Raw genomic sequence first — 16,511 nt, forward strand, 5'->3', positions numbered from 1 at the left:
TTGAAGTATTTGTTCTAGCATAGTTTATTTTGACATTCGACAAATACTCTGAAACAAAAATTCCCATTGTTAAATGATCTGCATTGTAGTACAATCTGATCAGGAATTTCCTGATTTGGTTATGTTGATGATCATAACCATTGTTTATATTGTTTCCTACATCTACACATTTCCCTTCATGCTCACCTCCTCTGTGAAGTGATCATAGTCATTTTCAATAAAACATTTCATAATGTCAAGTACCATTTTGTGGCTTCAGCAGCAAATTTACGAGTTACACACAGCATAGAGCCATCACAATCCCAAAAAGAAATACTCCAGAGAAAAAGTCAATTGCACCATTCATTTTGATTTATATTGTATTTAGCTTGCTGCAAAACCAGTATTACCAACTACTGGTCATATTTTGCATCTCCTTCTGCAGCCTTTGATTTTAACATGAATTCTGGCCCATGCAGGATAGAAGGACCAAAATAAATACCACCTGTAGAAAATAATCAGGAATAGGCTTTGATTTCTTCCCTTAAAGAAACTGATTAGTTTATAACAATATATAGAGAAAGAGATTAGATTCCAAGTGTGACGGGAACATGTGCAAAATTTTGTATTCAGGTACTTGGTGACTATTGGTATGGAATTCAGGTGGGATGAAAAAAATTTAGAGCATGTAGAACAGTCAGCTAGTCCATCTTAGGACAATGACTAACATAAATAATAGTGATTGTGAATGATGTTACAAGACCTGTTGTACTCATTGCCAGAAAAATATACCAGAAATAGAAAGTCACATAGAAAGATAGTTAAGCACAAAATCTTAAAAACAGAACATACAGAAAAAAAGAAACTTGAAAATATTACTTGTTATTTTCTTTCAAGTGATCTTTAGCATTATCCATTTCTTAAGCAGTAACTTGCTTCCAGTGAGATTATAAAGTAGGACAGGGTTAAGAGTTTAGTCTGGGGACAAAAAAAACAGAGTAGCATGCTGCATTTATCTCCTTTTACCTCAATGCCAGCATCCTCAAGCACTTCCCTTAATCATGTGTGTCACTTTTTCTCACCTCTTAAAACAAAATAAAATTTGGTCTTTTTTTCTTCTTTAAACAAACTTCAATTGTTTTGATAGTGGTGCACCTCCAGCAGGCCCCTGACACTAACAGGGACGTGCAGCTAAATTTCTAACTCCACAACTGGACACAACTGGCAAGCAGAAATACACAACAGTAAGTAGTCATGCAAGCAATGGTGTTGAGAGAAGAATGACCCATTCCCACCTTTTCCTAATCAAATTGTCAATAAACACCACAAATGCAATGGGGAGGGTTCTGACAATTTGTTGCAAGTCTTGCAAGTTGGCATCAGGTTCAATATTAAACCTAAAAAAACCTCATTTTATAAATTAGTTTTCCACAGACATTTTTTTTTGCTTTTTGGAAATGTACAAAATCAAAAGGTATTACAAATGAAAGCAAAGTAATGCTGGGGGAATGTTCCTAAAAGTCACGTAAAGTGCAGCACAGTTTTGAAGGGGGAATAAGGGCTTTTATGGCACAGTGGTAGTCTCCTGACCACTGGACCAGATAACCTAAGTTTGTTATATCATGTCTGACTAGGGGATGGAGGTTTGCTCACTGAGCTGGAAGATTCGTTTTCAGACATTTCGTCATCATACTAGGTAATATCTTCATTGAGCCTCCGGATGAAGCACGGGTGGTGCAACCTGCTTTCTATTTAAGTGTTTGACTTTCCTTGGGCTGGTGAAGACATTTCTTGTTCTTTTTCTCAGGGGATGGTAAATGGGATCCAAGTCAATGTGTTTGTTGCCAATATATTATGATTTCTTCATTGTTGCTGGGTCAAAATTCGGTAATTCACTGCCAAACACGTGGCAGAAGCAGATTAAGAAGGAATCAGGCAGTATGTTTAAGAAACTTATAAATTTTTGACACTGAAGTATATTTTGACAGTTTTTTTAAAATTGACTCCTAAGTATTTGATTCTTTACCAGTAAACCTTGCATTAATTATTGATCTTATCAATCTTCCACATAAACCATAGATTTAATCATAACTTCTGGTATTTTACCCCTTCAAAACTCACCTGATTTTTAATCAACCTATTCAACCTTAGCAAGTTTTGAGAAGATGTGTAGCTCAGGTTGACGTTCTGAATGTAGGTTTGCTCACTGAGCTAGAAGGTTCGTTTTCAGTAATCTTACTCTATTACCGTGGTAGGTTACCTGGAATTGGGATGCACTGGCAATGGAGCTATGGTATATTGTTATAGTTCAACTTTTATACTGTAGTTATGTTCCACAGAATGATTAAGGTGGCATCTTTTGAGTCTTTATCAAGCAGGCTACTTTAGGCTGGATGGTGCAGAACTCTGTTTGTGAAGCTGCACTCATCTAGGCAGGCCACAAGCAATCAATCATATTTCAGACTTGTGCCCTTGCAGTTGGTGGAAATGTTTAGGAGTCAATTGAGTTATACACTGCTTCTCCTGACTGCATCAACAAGGGAGGCGCTATGGACTGTTAATGCAGAGATCCAGGTGATTTTCTGGGGACCTGAGTTTGAATCTTGCCATGGCAGATAGTGGAATTTGAGTTAAGAACCTGGAATTAAAAATGTAAAGACAACCATGAATCCAGTGTTGAAGTTGTAAACACCCATCTGATTCAATGAAGTCCTTGAAAGAAACTGTCATCTTTACCTAGTCTTGTCTAAAAGTGAATCTAGATCACAGCAGTGTGGCTGACTCTGAACTATTCTCTGGTGGGCATCAGGGAGGGGTAGTAAATTCTGGCCCAGACACTGATGCTCTCATCACATAAATGAATTCAAGAGTATTCATGTGGTGGTTCAATTAGTTTCTTGGTCAACGATAACCCTCCTAGAACATTGACAGTGAAGGATTCAATGATGAAAACATCATTCAGTTTCATAGGGAGGAGGGCTAGATGCTTGCTATAAATACTAATTGCAAGGCAATTGTGCGGCTCAAATGCTACTTGCCACTTAATAGTCCAAGCAGTTACGAATTGCTTTGTTATTTCAGGAATTGGGAATGTAATTGAACACTGCAAACAACGGCAAAGGAACTTCTTACAGTAATGTCTCAAAGATGAGAAAACTGGCTTCCATCGTCACAACCATGTTAGCTAATGGAGAATCTGCCCTGACTCCCATCAACTTCAATTTTGCTCGGGCCTGATAAAACCTTACCCTAACGTCAGGGGCAATTGCTCCCACCTTAACTATATTTGGCTGGATTGAAGAAGTTCTACCCTTTATGAGCTGGATAGGAGACATTTGGTATTTTGGCAGATACCAGTGTTGGAGTTGTACTGGAACAATTTGACTCGAGGAATATTTCAGTGCCACAGACTGGAACCATGTGAATGTATATTTAGATTGTAACAATGCATTCAAGTATTTGAAATATTAATGAGATTGGATACCAGGCTGCAATAAAACTATTGAAGTTTTCTTTTGAAAACAAAGTCATGACAGTTGTTTTGAAAGAAATTTATAAAACATTGAACATTAGACATTTGCGACGGTTAGTGCATGTGGAATCAAGTAGTAGTTGGATGATCTGGAGATGAGACAGAAGTGATCAAGGAAAATGGTGTTGGTTTTATGGAGATGAGCATGTGGAAAACGCAGAAGAAACTAAAGAGGTAGGATAGTGCAAGCTGTTTTCGTGGAATAAAGCTAACTGCCATGTGAATGGCCCATAATCTCTGTAAAGAAATTTTATATCTGAAGTGAAGGTGAATTATGCAATGCAAGAGATCTTCCTTATTACATGGTAAAAGGTTAAGTCACTGTAGTCCTACCAGACTATAGTGCTGCTCTCTCATTCAAGAGAGATGACTGGTGGTGGTTTAACTGGAAAGTCATTGTGCCTCAGGCAGGGGAGAGGTTGACAACCCTAAATCTGTGATGTAGCCACGGTCCAAAATCAGTCAGCATAAAGATGGTTAATTGCCATAGATAAAAAAGTTCATGCCTTGGTCCATCGATCTGTTAGCCAATTTACAATCCCTTTCACCTTGGTTTCAAGGTCAGTGCGAGAAGACACAAAATAATTGCAACCCACTAAACCAACCTGCTATTGAGAGGTATTTGCGAGGTCAGGACAGCATATTGACTCCGTCCTGCAGCAGAAATATACTCTGTCAATATTCACTGTAATTAGGACACAGCTCAACATTTTGCTCAACAGGCATGCCTTAAAGAGGCAAATTCTGTGTTTATGGCCAAAACATTCTCTCCATAGAGCACACAATCATACAGTTTATAATAATTATGAAAAGCCAGGTTAATGTCTGCATAATTGCACTTAACTGGTCAACAATCAATAGTTAATCAGTGCCAACTATCATTTGAGGAAACGGAAGATTTGTACAACAATATTTGAAGACCAATATAGTTGAATCCTGATAAATACATGAACCAGTCTGGCAAGAAGTTCTATGCTTGGATCAAGACCTTTCAAAAATTGAAACCAGAGTTTTGGAATTTTTATATTGAATCAGGTGAAATAAATCATCCAGAGAGTAGATTCTTTTTTTGTTTAGAAATGTTACAGTACTATTATCGAATCCGTTCTGATTAAGTTTAAAGGAGTTCCAGCATTCCCCAATAGGTTTGTTGTTGTGCTTAAAATGTTGAAATTCTGAACAAAGTGCATTTTCTTTTGATAAAGCCACAATTTTAACTCTTGAAGATTGATGACTGGTTCAATAAAATCCAAGCATGATGCATTACAATTTGAAAAAAATACTGGAAGTAGTCCTGATTCCAGATGATGTAGGTTAACTTTTCGAACCTGTTGCTTTTCTTTACAAGTGCTGGGTGATGTGTTATTTTTTTCCAATATTTTCTGTATTTCATTTCACATTTGTGCATTATTATTCTTAATGCAGCGCAAACATAGTTTCCATTATTTTAGCTAATTTAAAATCATCATTCTCGCCAGTCCAATCCAAAAATCAAATATATCATCACTGTAGTTTCTGTTAGTTGCATATGTTTGTTAGTTTTGTGAGGAGGTTTTCAATATCAAGTTTTTGATTGGAACAAAAAAGTGTAAGGATACACAAGGGCATGTTTTAAAATCAACACTATGAAACCAATTACTGCACAGCAATGGAACAAAAAAATTTCAAGTCATTTTCAGTTATTTAAGTGTTACTCACCAGTTGTGGAATAGAGTAATTGCACTGGGTTCCCACTCAAGCACAATATCAACTTATAATATAAAGCCCCTTTAGTTTCATTAAATGCCCCAAAACACTTTATGGGAAAGTTATCACAGTTTGACATGAAGCCACATAAGGAAGTATCAGGAAATATAACAAAAACAACTTGGTCAAAGAAGTCAGTTTAAGGAGGGAATTCCAGAACTTTGGGCCTTACTAACTGAAGCTATTGCTTCCAATTTTTAATATGGCAGGCAATGATAAGTGGGGTGTAGCGAGGCTCAGTGCTGGGATCTCAGCTGTTCACAATATAAAGTAAATGAATTGGATGAAGGACATGAATGCCGTATCTCCAAATTTACAGATGACACTAAGCTGGGTAGCGTTCTGCACTATGTGGAGGATGCTAAGAGACTGCAGGATGACTTGGACAAATGCAATATAATGTGCTTAAATGTGAAGTTAACCACTTTGGTCACAAAAACAGGAAAGCAGATTATCTGAATGGTGGCAGTTTAGGAAGAGGTGAGGTGCAACAAGACCTGGACATCATGGTGGAATAATCACTGAAGGATGACATGCAGGTGCAGCAGGCAGTGAGGAATGCTAATGGGCATGCTCTCCTTCATAGCAAGAAGATTTGAATATAAGAGTAAGGATGTCTGAATGCAGTTATATAGGGCCTTGATGAACCACACCTTGAGTACTGTGTGCAGTTTTGATCTCCATGTCTGAAGAAGGACATTGTTGCTATTGAGCAAGTCCAGCGATGGTTTACCAAACTAATTCCGAGAATGGCAGGACTGACTTATGGAGGGCATGATGATGTCATAGAAAACATTTAAAATCCTGATGGGTCTGGATGGGCTCAATTTGGGAAGAATGTTCCTGATGTTGGGGAAGTTCAAACAATGACTCACAGACTAAGAATAAGGGGTAAGCCATTCAAGACTAAGGAAGAATTTCTTTACTCAGAGTTATGAACCTGTGGAATTCTCTACCACCGGAAGCTGTTGGGGCCAGTTCATTAGGTATGTTCAAGGCGGCGTTGGACATGGCCCTTGTGGCTAAAAGAATCAAGGGATATGGGGAGAAGGCAGGACTGGGATACTGAGATTACATGATCAGCCATAATCATCAAATGACCTACTCCTGCACTGATTTTCTATGCTTCTATGTTTCTAAATGATGGAGCAATTTATATCAGTGATCCTCAGGGGTTCAAAGTTGTGGAAAGCAGATACTTCAGAAGTATGTTGGGCTGAGAAGATTCCAGAGATTAGGAGGGCAGGAGGTTATAGATTTAGAAAAAAATGATGCCAGTTTTGAAATTGGGGAATTACTTAAGAGAGATCCAATGTCGATCAGTAAGCATAGGGTTTAGGAGTGAATCAGATTTGGTGAAAATTAGGCAGGATGACCTCAAGTTTAGATATAGCATGGAAAACCAGCCAGGTGAGAGTTTAAAATGTCAAATGTGTAGGTACTAAAGGCACAAGAAAAGATTTGAGCAGTAAAACAGGCATGGAGACAGTTATGTAGCATCGGCTGAAATAGCTAATGTGAAATTCAGAGCAAGCACGATTATCCGAATGAGACAGGTGGGGAGTACTTCATTTGGATAACAGAGTTCAGATAACGGATTGCGTTTTTACGGGACCTTGAGATCTTGTTTGAATAATCTGACATTCGGATAATTGAGATTTGGATAACCGAGATTGTTCTGTACGAGGAAATACTTTTTTGAAGCAAAATTTTTTTTTTGAAGGTTTCTAAATCCATTGGTTCATGGAAGATTTTACATTTAGCAATATGCAAAATATATTGCATAGATGCCTGCATAAACAAAGTTATAAAATTAGTGCAATTTTATTCATAATTCTTGGCCATTGTGATCTTAATTACATTCTTAAACATGTGAAGAACAAAAGGTAAATACTGTATATACTACCAATGAGCAATGTTGGCAATTTCTAGTTTAATGTTTGAACTATTAACATTTTTGCTATAAAGCTGTAAAATGAAGTTTATATGACAAATGTAAAATTAACTGTGTATGAGTTGAAATGCAGCACATCAAATTTCAATTGTGCAAGTTAAATGTAATCTGAAAGCTACACATTCAAAAGACAATTTCAATTTCACATTCTGCAACTTACCAGCATATTAAAAGTCTTATTAAAAATACTACATAAAATGTTTTTAAAATAACATGAAAAGCCAAATGAGATGATTGCACAAAATCCATCCACAAAAAATATATTTTGGTGGAATACAGAAATAATTTAAAAGTTAGCTGTACATTATTATGACAGGCTTAAATACGGTAGACAAGAATTTTCCCTGAGCTGATGGTACAAGGACCAACAGACACAGATTTACGATTTTGGGCAGGAAATGCAGGGGGACTGAAAGGAAGAATGATTTAATGTAATACATGATAATAACCTCAACACACTGCTTCCATTTCACCACTTTCATGGACAATCAAAGACCTCAAAATAAAATTGGACAGGTATTTGAAGGAAATTAACTGCAGGGCTATGGGATTGAAAATTAATAGAACTCTGCAGAAAAGAACAGGTGGGTTTAAAACTGCAGAAAGTCTTTTCTGTTCTAAAATAATAAATAGCTCTTGATTATTTTTTCTTCATACGCTCGAAAATAATTCAAATACACTTAACTCTTGCTATGCCACCTACTGCTATGTTAACTAATTGCTCTACTGCCTTCATTCTATGCATAGTTCTCCTAACATGCTTAGTCATTCCCTTGGCTTAACCGTCATATGATATCTATCCATCTTCAAGGTAGTGATCATTAATTAACAAGGCTATCGAAATCTCAACTCACTCAAATCTCCATCTACATCTTCCATTACAATTTCACCTAAAAATGAATTCTATACTTCCCTCACCAAGTCATTTTCCTCCACTCTGGCCAGCCACCAGTCACAACTTTGTTACCTTTACCAACATACTGTGATTCTTTGCTCTGCCTTTCGTGCTTTTATCTTCAAAAATCTAATCACCATCTCTCACTTTCATCATGTCCCTGGTATAATTCTCACTGCTGCATCCTCAAATTTGGAGTCTTTGGAGTTGAGATTTATTAGTAGTCAGAACTGCACAAATTACAATAAATACAGTCCCACAAAAGTTTTGTAACAACTAATTCATCCTTTGAACTTGCCCTCTCTGTTGGCATCCAAATCTAGATACATACGTCATTGAGATATATCGCCACACACGTATATAGTGAGACTAAAATTGGATGTAAATCTACTTGGAACTCTCACTCAATTTTATCAGCAGTCACTTAGCCTGTCTACATTTTCTACATTTCTACAACTGAATTTTTCTTACAAACTTTGTGTAAGGCACGTTATTGAATGCCTTCTGAGAAGGCATATGCACCACATTTATTGAAGTCCCATTATCAGTGCAACCAAATCGACAATGAAAAAGTCTAATTATATACTTCCTATTCCTCCAATCCCTTCCATGACCAACTCTAGGCTGCACACTCATGCCCCTTTTCTGAAGGCTTACTGAAATTGCCTTTGGAAATACTCTTTCTTTCTCAAAAATTGTCAAGATTAATTATTTTCAAAATGCTAAGTCTGAACTCTCAGCTTTTCAACCTGATGGCCCATACCTGTTCTTTGTTTCTCTTTCCAAGTCTTAAACACACAATTGTCTGTCCCATAATTACCCATTTGAATTATTTTCATTACTCTCAGCCCCATTCATGTCCATTAGACTATGTTGGGTGAAATTACCCATAGTGTAGTTTTGCTGACTTGTGTTTTCTATGACATTTGATAAGGTTTCTCACCTATTCTCTTGTGTGGCCTTTGTGTCATGGTGTCCTCCATAGAATGTTTCCACACTATTGCTTTATTGCAATCCTGAACTCCCTCCTAATCATATATACAGATTATAGTGATCCAAGAAGGCAGATCATTACTATGTTATAGGATGAAACGCAGGTCACTCAGCAACAGCTCCTCCAAGCATTCCTGCATAGTTACTTCTGGTATATTGTGAACTTGTATTCTGAGTCCTCTGTCAATGAAACTATTCAATGGGAAGGGTCACCACCTATACATAGGTTAGATGCAACCAACAAAATCTTCCAACTACCAGTGTCAATGCCACACTTTGATTTTTGGATTATCCACCATTAAACCATGAATCAGTTGGAACTTCCACAAATTGTAAAGGCCATTCATCCACAATCTCCACACTTAATTCATTTTAATTCCCTCCCTTGCTCAGATTAAAATTTATAGTGCATAATTTTTGGACAAACAAAACTTCTTTCACCCACTTCTAAAGCATCACCCACTACTTTCATTACTACTAAAAGTCTTAATTGCACTTTCGTTATTTCTAGACCAAGCTGTTCATATGCACTCCCCTTTACAGCCTGACCAAAACTTCAATGCCACTGCCATACTCAACGTTCATTTTTACTATTCTTTCACTTTTGTCTTCATACCTCACTTTTGACATAATGAATTCAAAATTCTCGTTTCTGCATCCATTCACCACCTAGACCTAAATTATAATCTGTGCTACTCAGTCAAATACCTCTTGATCAATGTACTCTCCTCCACTGTCCTATTGCTGGCACAGCCTTCATCAGACTTGGCCCTTTTCAGGATGGCCTTAAAGATACACTCTCCCCTCATCAAAACATTTTTGCTATCAGCTTTTAATCACTTTTGAATATTTTGCTCTGTACATTCCATTTCTCTTCTGTCAACTTCTTAAGACATTTAATATGTTGAAAGGTTCACATATAATTCAAGTGTTCACATAGACTATCAGTGTTATTCTTCTCCCATTTTTGGTACATAAAAGTAAATAAATATTTTTAATAATAGTATTTGATATTTGTTAAAGAACAGATGCTAGCATTAAATTTGAATTGGACTTATTTACCGTCAGTAAGTGGTAATGTTTGCTTATATTGATAAGTGACAGGCTCACTTTAGAGCATTAAAGGTTTTTCAACTATTATTTTCTTTGGAAAGAAATTCAGTTAGCTTGGCTCCAAAATTTTTAAAAAATCAACTGGTAAATCTACTCCTACTTAAAAGTCAATTGTTTATTTAATTATAGAAAAGTAGTAAAAAAATGGCTACTGCAGAAAACTTCGAGGAGAAAGTGAGGTCTGCAGATGCTGGAGATCAGAGCTGAAAATGTGTTGCTGGAAAAGCGCAGCAGGTCAGGCAGCATCCAAGGGATAGGAGATTCGATGTTTCGGGCATAAGCCCTTTAGAATTTCCTGAAGAAGGGCTTATGCCCGAAACGTCGAATCTCCTGTTCCTTGGATGCTGCCTGACCTACTGTAGAAAACTGTCAATTATATACCACAGTGAAAACTGACATATGCAATTTTTTTCTTACTGTATTATTTACCTTTCCCTCTTCAGAGTTTTGCTGACAGGAATTGTGGACTTCATCTTCTCTCACCAACTTTCCTGGCCATGAAGGAAATCCTTTTATTTGACTCCAGACCAAGTCACCAACATTAAACGTCCTTGGTCTATAGTGTATTAATTCGTTAGATGGAGAATCTGGAATCTTCAAATCATCATCGCTGCTGATACTTTTAGTGTCTGAAGGACTTGGAGCACAACCATTAATGTTTTCCGAACTGTAATCTCCATTGTACTGAATATAGTCATGTGCCAAAGAACCTGGCATTCCCTCCAAACTAGCCGAGGAGCTTGGAGATTGCTCCTCTATGGCAAGTTCTTGCTTAGGTGCTGTTAGCAACTCACTAAAGTTCCTGTTCTGTTGAGACCTGTTTCCATTGATGTGTGTGCATCTTTCCAAAGTATTCTCTAGTCTTTCTTTAATGTTAACAATGTGTCTTTTTTGACTATTAAACTTAAAACCATCCTCAACAAATCTTTTGTCCAAGTGACAGTTTTTCTGCTGTAACACTCCATCAGTCTGCTCTCCATGAAAAGAAGGTATCCTGTCCACAGAGGGACTATGATTTACCTGCCCAGAGTGTTCGAGAAACTTCTCACATTTCCACACTGTTGTATCGCCAGCTGCAAGTTGCTCAGTTTCCCACTGTTTTTTCGGCGTGTTGCGACCTGGTGATTTGAAGTACTCAAATCCTTCCCCTTCAGGAGTAATTTTTGCTTGTTCAGTGCTTTTTCTCAACTTCACACCTCTGGCATGTCTACTTGCGAGAATGTTTTGACTGTGGAGCCGGTTGTCAATCTCCATGCTGGAAAGTCTTTTCCCATGAATCACTGCATTGACTGCATTGGAAAGATTCACAGGATTTGCAATGGAGGCAGTAAAGGCACTCATGGCACTCAGGGCTGGGATTGGGCTCATTTGAGAAGTACTACTCATTGCTGTAGTGATCACAACTTGCATTCCTTTGCTCGCAGCATCCACCACAGCTTTATATATAGCATCAACAGAAGGGTCATGGGGACCCACACTGGGGGCTTCTTCTCTGCCTTGCTGACCTTGAACCTGTCCCATTTGATGTTGGTCACCAGACAGATCATGGAAAGGGGGAAGGGCAGTTTGAGATCCCTCAGACAGCAATATTGTTCCTGGATGGGAGTTTACTGGAGCATTTGAAAGAGAGACATCTTGGGCTGGACTCACCTGCTGGAAGAAATTTGAATCAACAGACACATTATTTTTCTCTTGTGATTTGTCAGTACAATTTACACAAAACCAACTAAAGCTACACTTCAAAGAGAAGAAAGCAAAAAAAAATCTTCTGAACAGTCATTTTAGCAAAAATATTAAGGTTAAAAAAATCTGGATTAAATACTATTCAATCATTGTGTTTTTTCTCAATGTTTTACTATGATTGCATTGGTCTTAGAAGTTACTAAACTCTGAAGATTTACTTTTTTTTTCCAACAGGGTGAGACAATTCAATTTCCGACACCATTAAGAATTAAAACACATTTTCATCACTGAAGTTTTTGAAAATAGACATTTCCAGAGTTCACCTATGACAGAGATATTAATTTTCCTCCCTTAAGCTTCTTCTGTAAATACCACTATCAGAATTTAAATATTCAAGAATCAGAGTACACTGATTCAAGATAATTGGAAATAAAACTAACCATAACACAAGAATGAACTCTTATGTAATGCATATGATTATCCTGTAATGTACTGATTGCGAACGCAGGGAAAACAGATTCAATCATTGCTTTTGAAAGGAATTGGATAGACAAGAAATGAAACTGGGTTACAGGGAAAATGCGCGGACTGGTACCAGCTGAGTTGCTCTTGCAGACATCTGGCCTGGACACAATGGGTTGAACTTTCTCAACACCTGAATGACGTGGGCAATGGGAAATCAATTGGAAAAATGTTGAGAGAAATTAGGTCCTCAATGCTGAGGGAAAGTCGTCTGATTCTGCACAAAAGCTTGGAATGACAATACATCTAATTGCTAGCATTTATATCATTAGTCCATAATCTTGCCTCATTTATATGCAGTCTCCCATGCATCAGAGAGAAAATAGACAGCAACAATTCCTGATATGAAAGTCAGAAAGAGAACCTGGTGCCTCCTGCTCCTCATTTGCTCCTCTGGGTCTCCAACCTGAACAGCAGTCCCTGACATGTCAGGGCACACTCCACAGGCTGTGACTTAATGAAACCCTCAGCTACAGACATTAGCCATGGGCAAGTACTAGCCTCACCAGATCATCATGGCACATCTCTGACTCAGTTATAATATAACTCTCCATTTATATGCTGGACTTTGTAGCGCACCATCTCCTTTCATGTACTGCAGCTGACAACATACTTTGCACACAGGGACAAACAGCAACCTGAGTGATTGGATCAGGTAAATGTCAGGGCTCTTTAGTTTGTTCTCCGTATCTGCTTGGATGCTCACAGCCTGTCTTGCCTTTTTTGTACTTTGCCACCATTTTCAGTGCTTGAAAGGCTCAGAGTAGCAAGCATTCCTGACTGTTTAGCACAAGCTGAGCAGCTTGTCATGGTTGGCATCAGTGATCAGTCGAGAAAGTGGACAAGAAGGTGCTGTATGGTACCATGCCTCACATCTGGAGCATCTGCTAGCAGCAAACACAGAAAACACACTTCAAATCAAATGGATTGCAGCTCTATGTCCAAGGGGAGTAGCCCTTGCTCAGGTCACAACGGACTGCTGCTGTCATCAAGGTCAGAGCTCTGTCTCAGACAAGGGCACAGTCAGTTGGCTCCCCTGTATGGTTGCGCTCAGGGATTCCGTATCATGACAGTCTGGGGATCAGCCCACAGTCAGTTTGACAGGTCCCGTTCAACCAATTATGGGAATTTGTAGTCAGTCAGTCCAGAGCTGTAGTAAGGTTACTTAGGAACCTGATCATTCATCAGTCCACTCAAATAAGTGAGTGGGGACGTGCCATGGTCAGTCCAAGAGTCTGCTCAATGCAAATTCAATGTGCTTTATCAGGAACCATTACTGTGGTAAGGAAGCTGGAGAAATCAATTTTTTGGTTTGCAGGCAGGGTGCTGGATTACAGAGAATACACATAATTGTGTAGTGGGAGAAATAAATATGCAATGGTGGGAGACCATCGTGCATTGGAAAAGATAGGTTACTGTGGAAGGGAGGAGGCTGTAATATTCTTATTTAGATGGAGCAGGGAAGGACAATGCAGCATGATGATTGGTACAGCTTCTTTGTCGGCTTGTGGTTCGGGGGTAACGTTGGCAAATGAAGATACTAATGAAAAATGCTGTGCTGTGTACAAGTGGAGCAGGCAATGAGGATATGCAATGGACTCTGAAGAGCTCAGAGAATGGCAGCACATCAGAGAAGGAATGTGAGGACATTGAGCAGGAGAAATAGCAGCTTCTATAAGAGAGCATGCTGCAGCATTACGTGCAATAAACCACACATAACTTAATTGACATTGAGTTCAATAGGTATGAGCCGGTGCAGTGATCATACACGAACTGTAAATTTGTCGCTTCTCTAAAGGCAAGTAGACCCCATCTGTTCCCAGCAGCAAATGCCACTTTTATCAGGTTATTCACTTGCTCACTGAATAAAATTGAAGGCTTTCAACTGATATCTTTCCTGTACATGATGGTCTACGTTGAATGAGATGTTGTTAGGCTGCAGTGAACATTGGGGAAACAATAGTATTCCCTTAGTCAGGGTTCAAGGATTGTATGATACTAAAGATGAGAAAACTGCATTGCTTGTTCCTTAAATAGTAATACATTTGTGTTCGTTTGTGTTTGCAACAAGTGTCACTCGTGCCACTTATGTCCCCTCAGAAGGCTCAATTTATCGTTGAAAGGCTGTTCCTGGCTGGCAGCTCTTGACCTGGTGTATGGTTGGGATTTACACATGGTGCTGGCACCAGGAATCCTAGGAGCTCCCAGAAGTGGCGGGTGCTTCTACCATGGGTGAGCGCACAATATTGTGAGCACAATATAAAAGCATTGTGCATAATAAAGCAAGCTGCAGAAAACTGCATGCTAACTCACTACAGTATGGACAAAAATCCTTCATGAAATGCCCTGAAATTGACACTTGGTGGATTCTTGGTGTAACTCAGCACACTGTGTTGAGAACCCTCCTTTTGATTGTTAAATTCCTTGATTCTATAAGTATTCAAACCAAAATATTGGTGTCTGCTTAATTTTAGTAATTAATTTGTGTACAAGAGAATAATTATCCCAAGTACCTAAAGTCAAAATATCAAATTCACAGCTTAAAATATTTACATTATGAAGAGTTTATAACCACTAACTATGATCACATAGAATGGAGTTGCAGACTTGAGTGATCCAAATGGGCTACTCCTGCACCTGTTTTTTATTTAAATGAAGTATTTTTTATTTATGTTGTCTGCCTCTCTCTTTTACTTTTGAACCAAAGAAATTCCTCCCCTTCATATCCCTCTGCAGGTTTAAAACATAGCATTTACAGAACTTGGACAAATTGATTTCTAAAATGTCCTCAAGACCTAGGCACTTAGTGATGGGCAACAAATGTTGGCCTAGCCTGCGATGCCCCAGATACAATGAACAAATAAAAATGTAAACCAGACTCATTTAGTTAGCTAAAGTTTATCTGAGGAATTCAAAAAAAATTCTATAGCTTTGGAAAACTTTTGAACCCAGTTCTTAGAGGGGAGAGGGAGATTTCATAATGCTCTAAGTGACCACTGGATGTAGAATAAGCCATACAGAGGGGCACCACAGAAAAGAAACTGTCCTGGAGTAAAAATACTGAAATCAATAAATTAAATTAAATTAATCAATACAAGCTAACATGTGGATACAGCGATATACATATATCAATTCAATCAGTAACAGGCATTCAATCAGAAGCAGCTTGATTGTCCCATTAAAGTATAAAACTTTTAACAAAAGAACCCTTTGCAAATAGAATTGAGAATTTGAGTTTCTTCTCCAAATATTCACCAGTGGAGATTGCGTCGAAACAATTTGATTATGAGATATCAACATGACCCAAGCAATTTGCTTTATCTTTATTTTTGGTTGTTTCGATTTCATTTCATATCTAAACGCATTTAGTTCACATTATAGTATTCAAGATAGTACAGGAACAAATGTGATGAACTTGTTTTCAACTAAGGAGATACAGATGACTTGCATGCGTTTTTGCATGCTTCTGTTAGCCAGAATGTCTGATGCCCCACTATCAATGATGAAAGATGTGAGACAGAAACTTGTGTGCCAACCTGCCCTTCAAGCATGTTCGGTCATTCAAGATGATCATGTGTGATCATTCAAGTCAGTACACTATTCCTAATTTCTCCAAATACCTATGATCCTTTTAATCCCAAGAAGAATGTCTAACTCCTTCCTAAAAACATTCAATATTTTGGCCTCAACTACTCTGGCAGAATTCTAAATGCTCACCACTCCAGGTAAAGAAATTTCTCAACTCAGTCCGAAATGGCCTATCCTATCTGCTTAAATTGCGACCCCTTGTTCTGCACTTCCTGATCATCGAGAACATCCTTCCGGCATTAATACTGTGAAGTACTGTTAGGATTTTATAGGTTTCTATGAGATACTCCTCATTCTTCCAAACACTTGTGAATATAGTCCGAATTGATCCAGCTTCTCTTCATATGGCAATCCTATTATCCCAGGAATCAGTTGGTCAAACCTTCGTTCCATTCCCTCTACAGCCAAAACATTCTTCCTCAATTAAGGAGATTAGAACCACACACAACAGTTGAAGTATTGCACAACTGCACCAACACATCCCCACGAATCCTTTCGTTACGAAG

General features: G+C 38.2%; 1 protein-coding gene across 7 annotated transcripts in view; it reads right to left on the reverse strand.

Annotated features, from left to right (window-relative positions):
- The window catches only part of mbd6 (methyl-CpG binding domain protein 6), a 234,425-nt gene that overhangs the window by 20,342 nt on the left and 197,572 nt on the right, over positions 1 to 16,511 (reverse strand). For 5 of the 7 annotated variants that reach the window (XR_009644846.1, XM_060827102.1, XM_060827099.1 and 2 more), the window contains one exon: positions 10,642 to 11,865. Coding sequence is in view for 6 of the 7 variants with exons in the window: in XM_060827102.1 (XP_060683085.1) it covers positions 10,642 to 11,865 (1,224 nt within the window). In the remaining variant the exon portion in view is untranslated. The remainder of the gene's footprint in view (positions 1 to 10,641; positions 11,866 to 16,511) is intronic. The other 2 variants (XM_060827100.1, XM_060827098.1) reach the window with 1 other exon arrangement.

The sequence above is a fragment of the Hemiscyllium ocellatum genome, chromosome 7 (genome assembly GCF_020745735.1).
Source record: "Hemiscyllium ocellatum isolate sHemOce1 chromosome 7, sHemOce1.pat.X.cur, whole genome shotgun sequence".
Classification (NCBI taxonomy): domain Eukaryota; kingdom Metazoa; phylum Chordata; class Chondrichthyes; order Orectolobiformes; family Hemiscylliidae; genus Hemiscyllium; species Hemiscyllium ocellatum.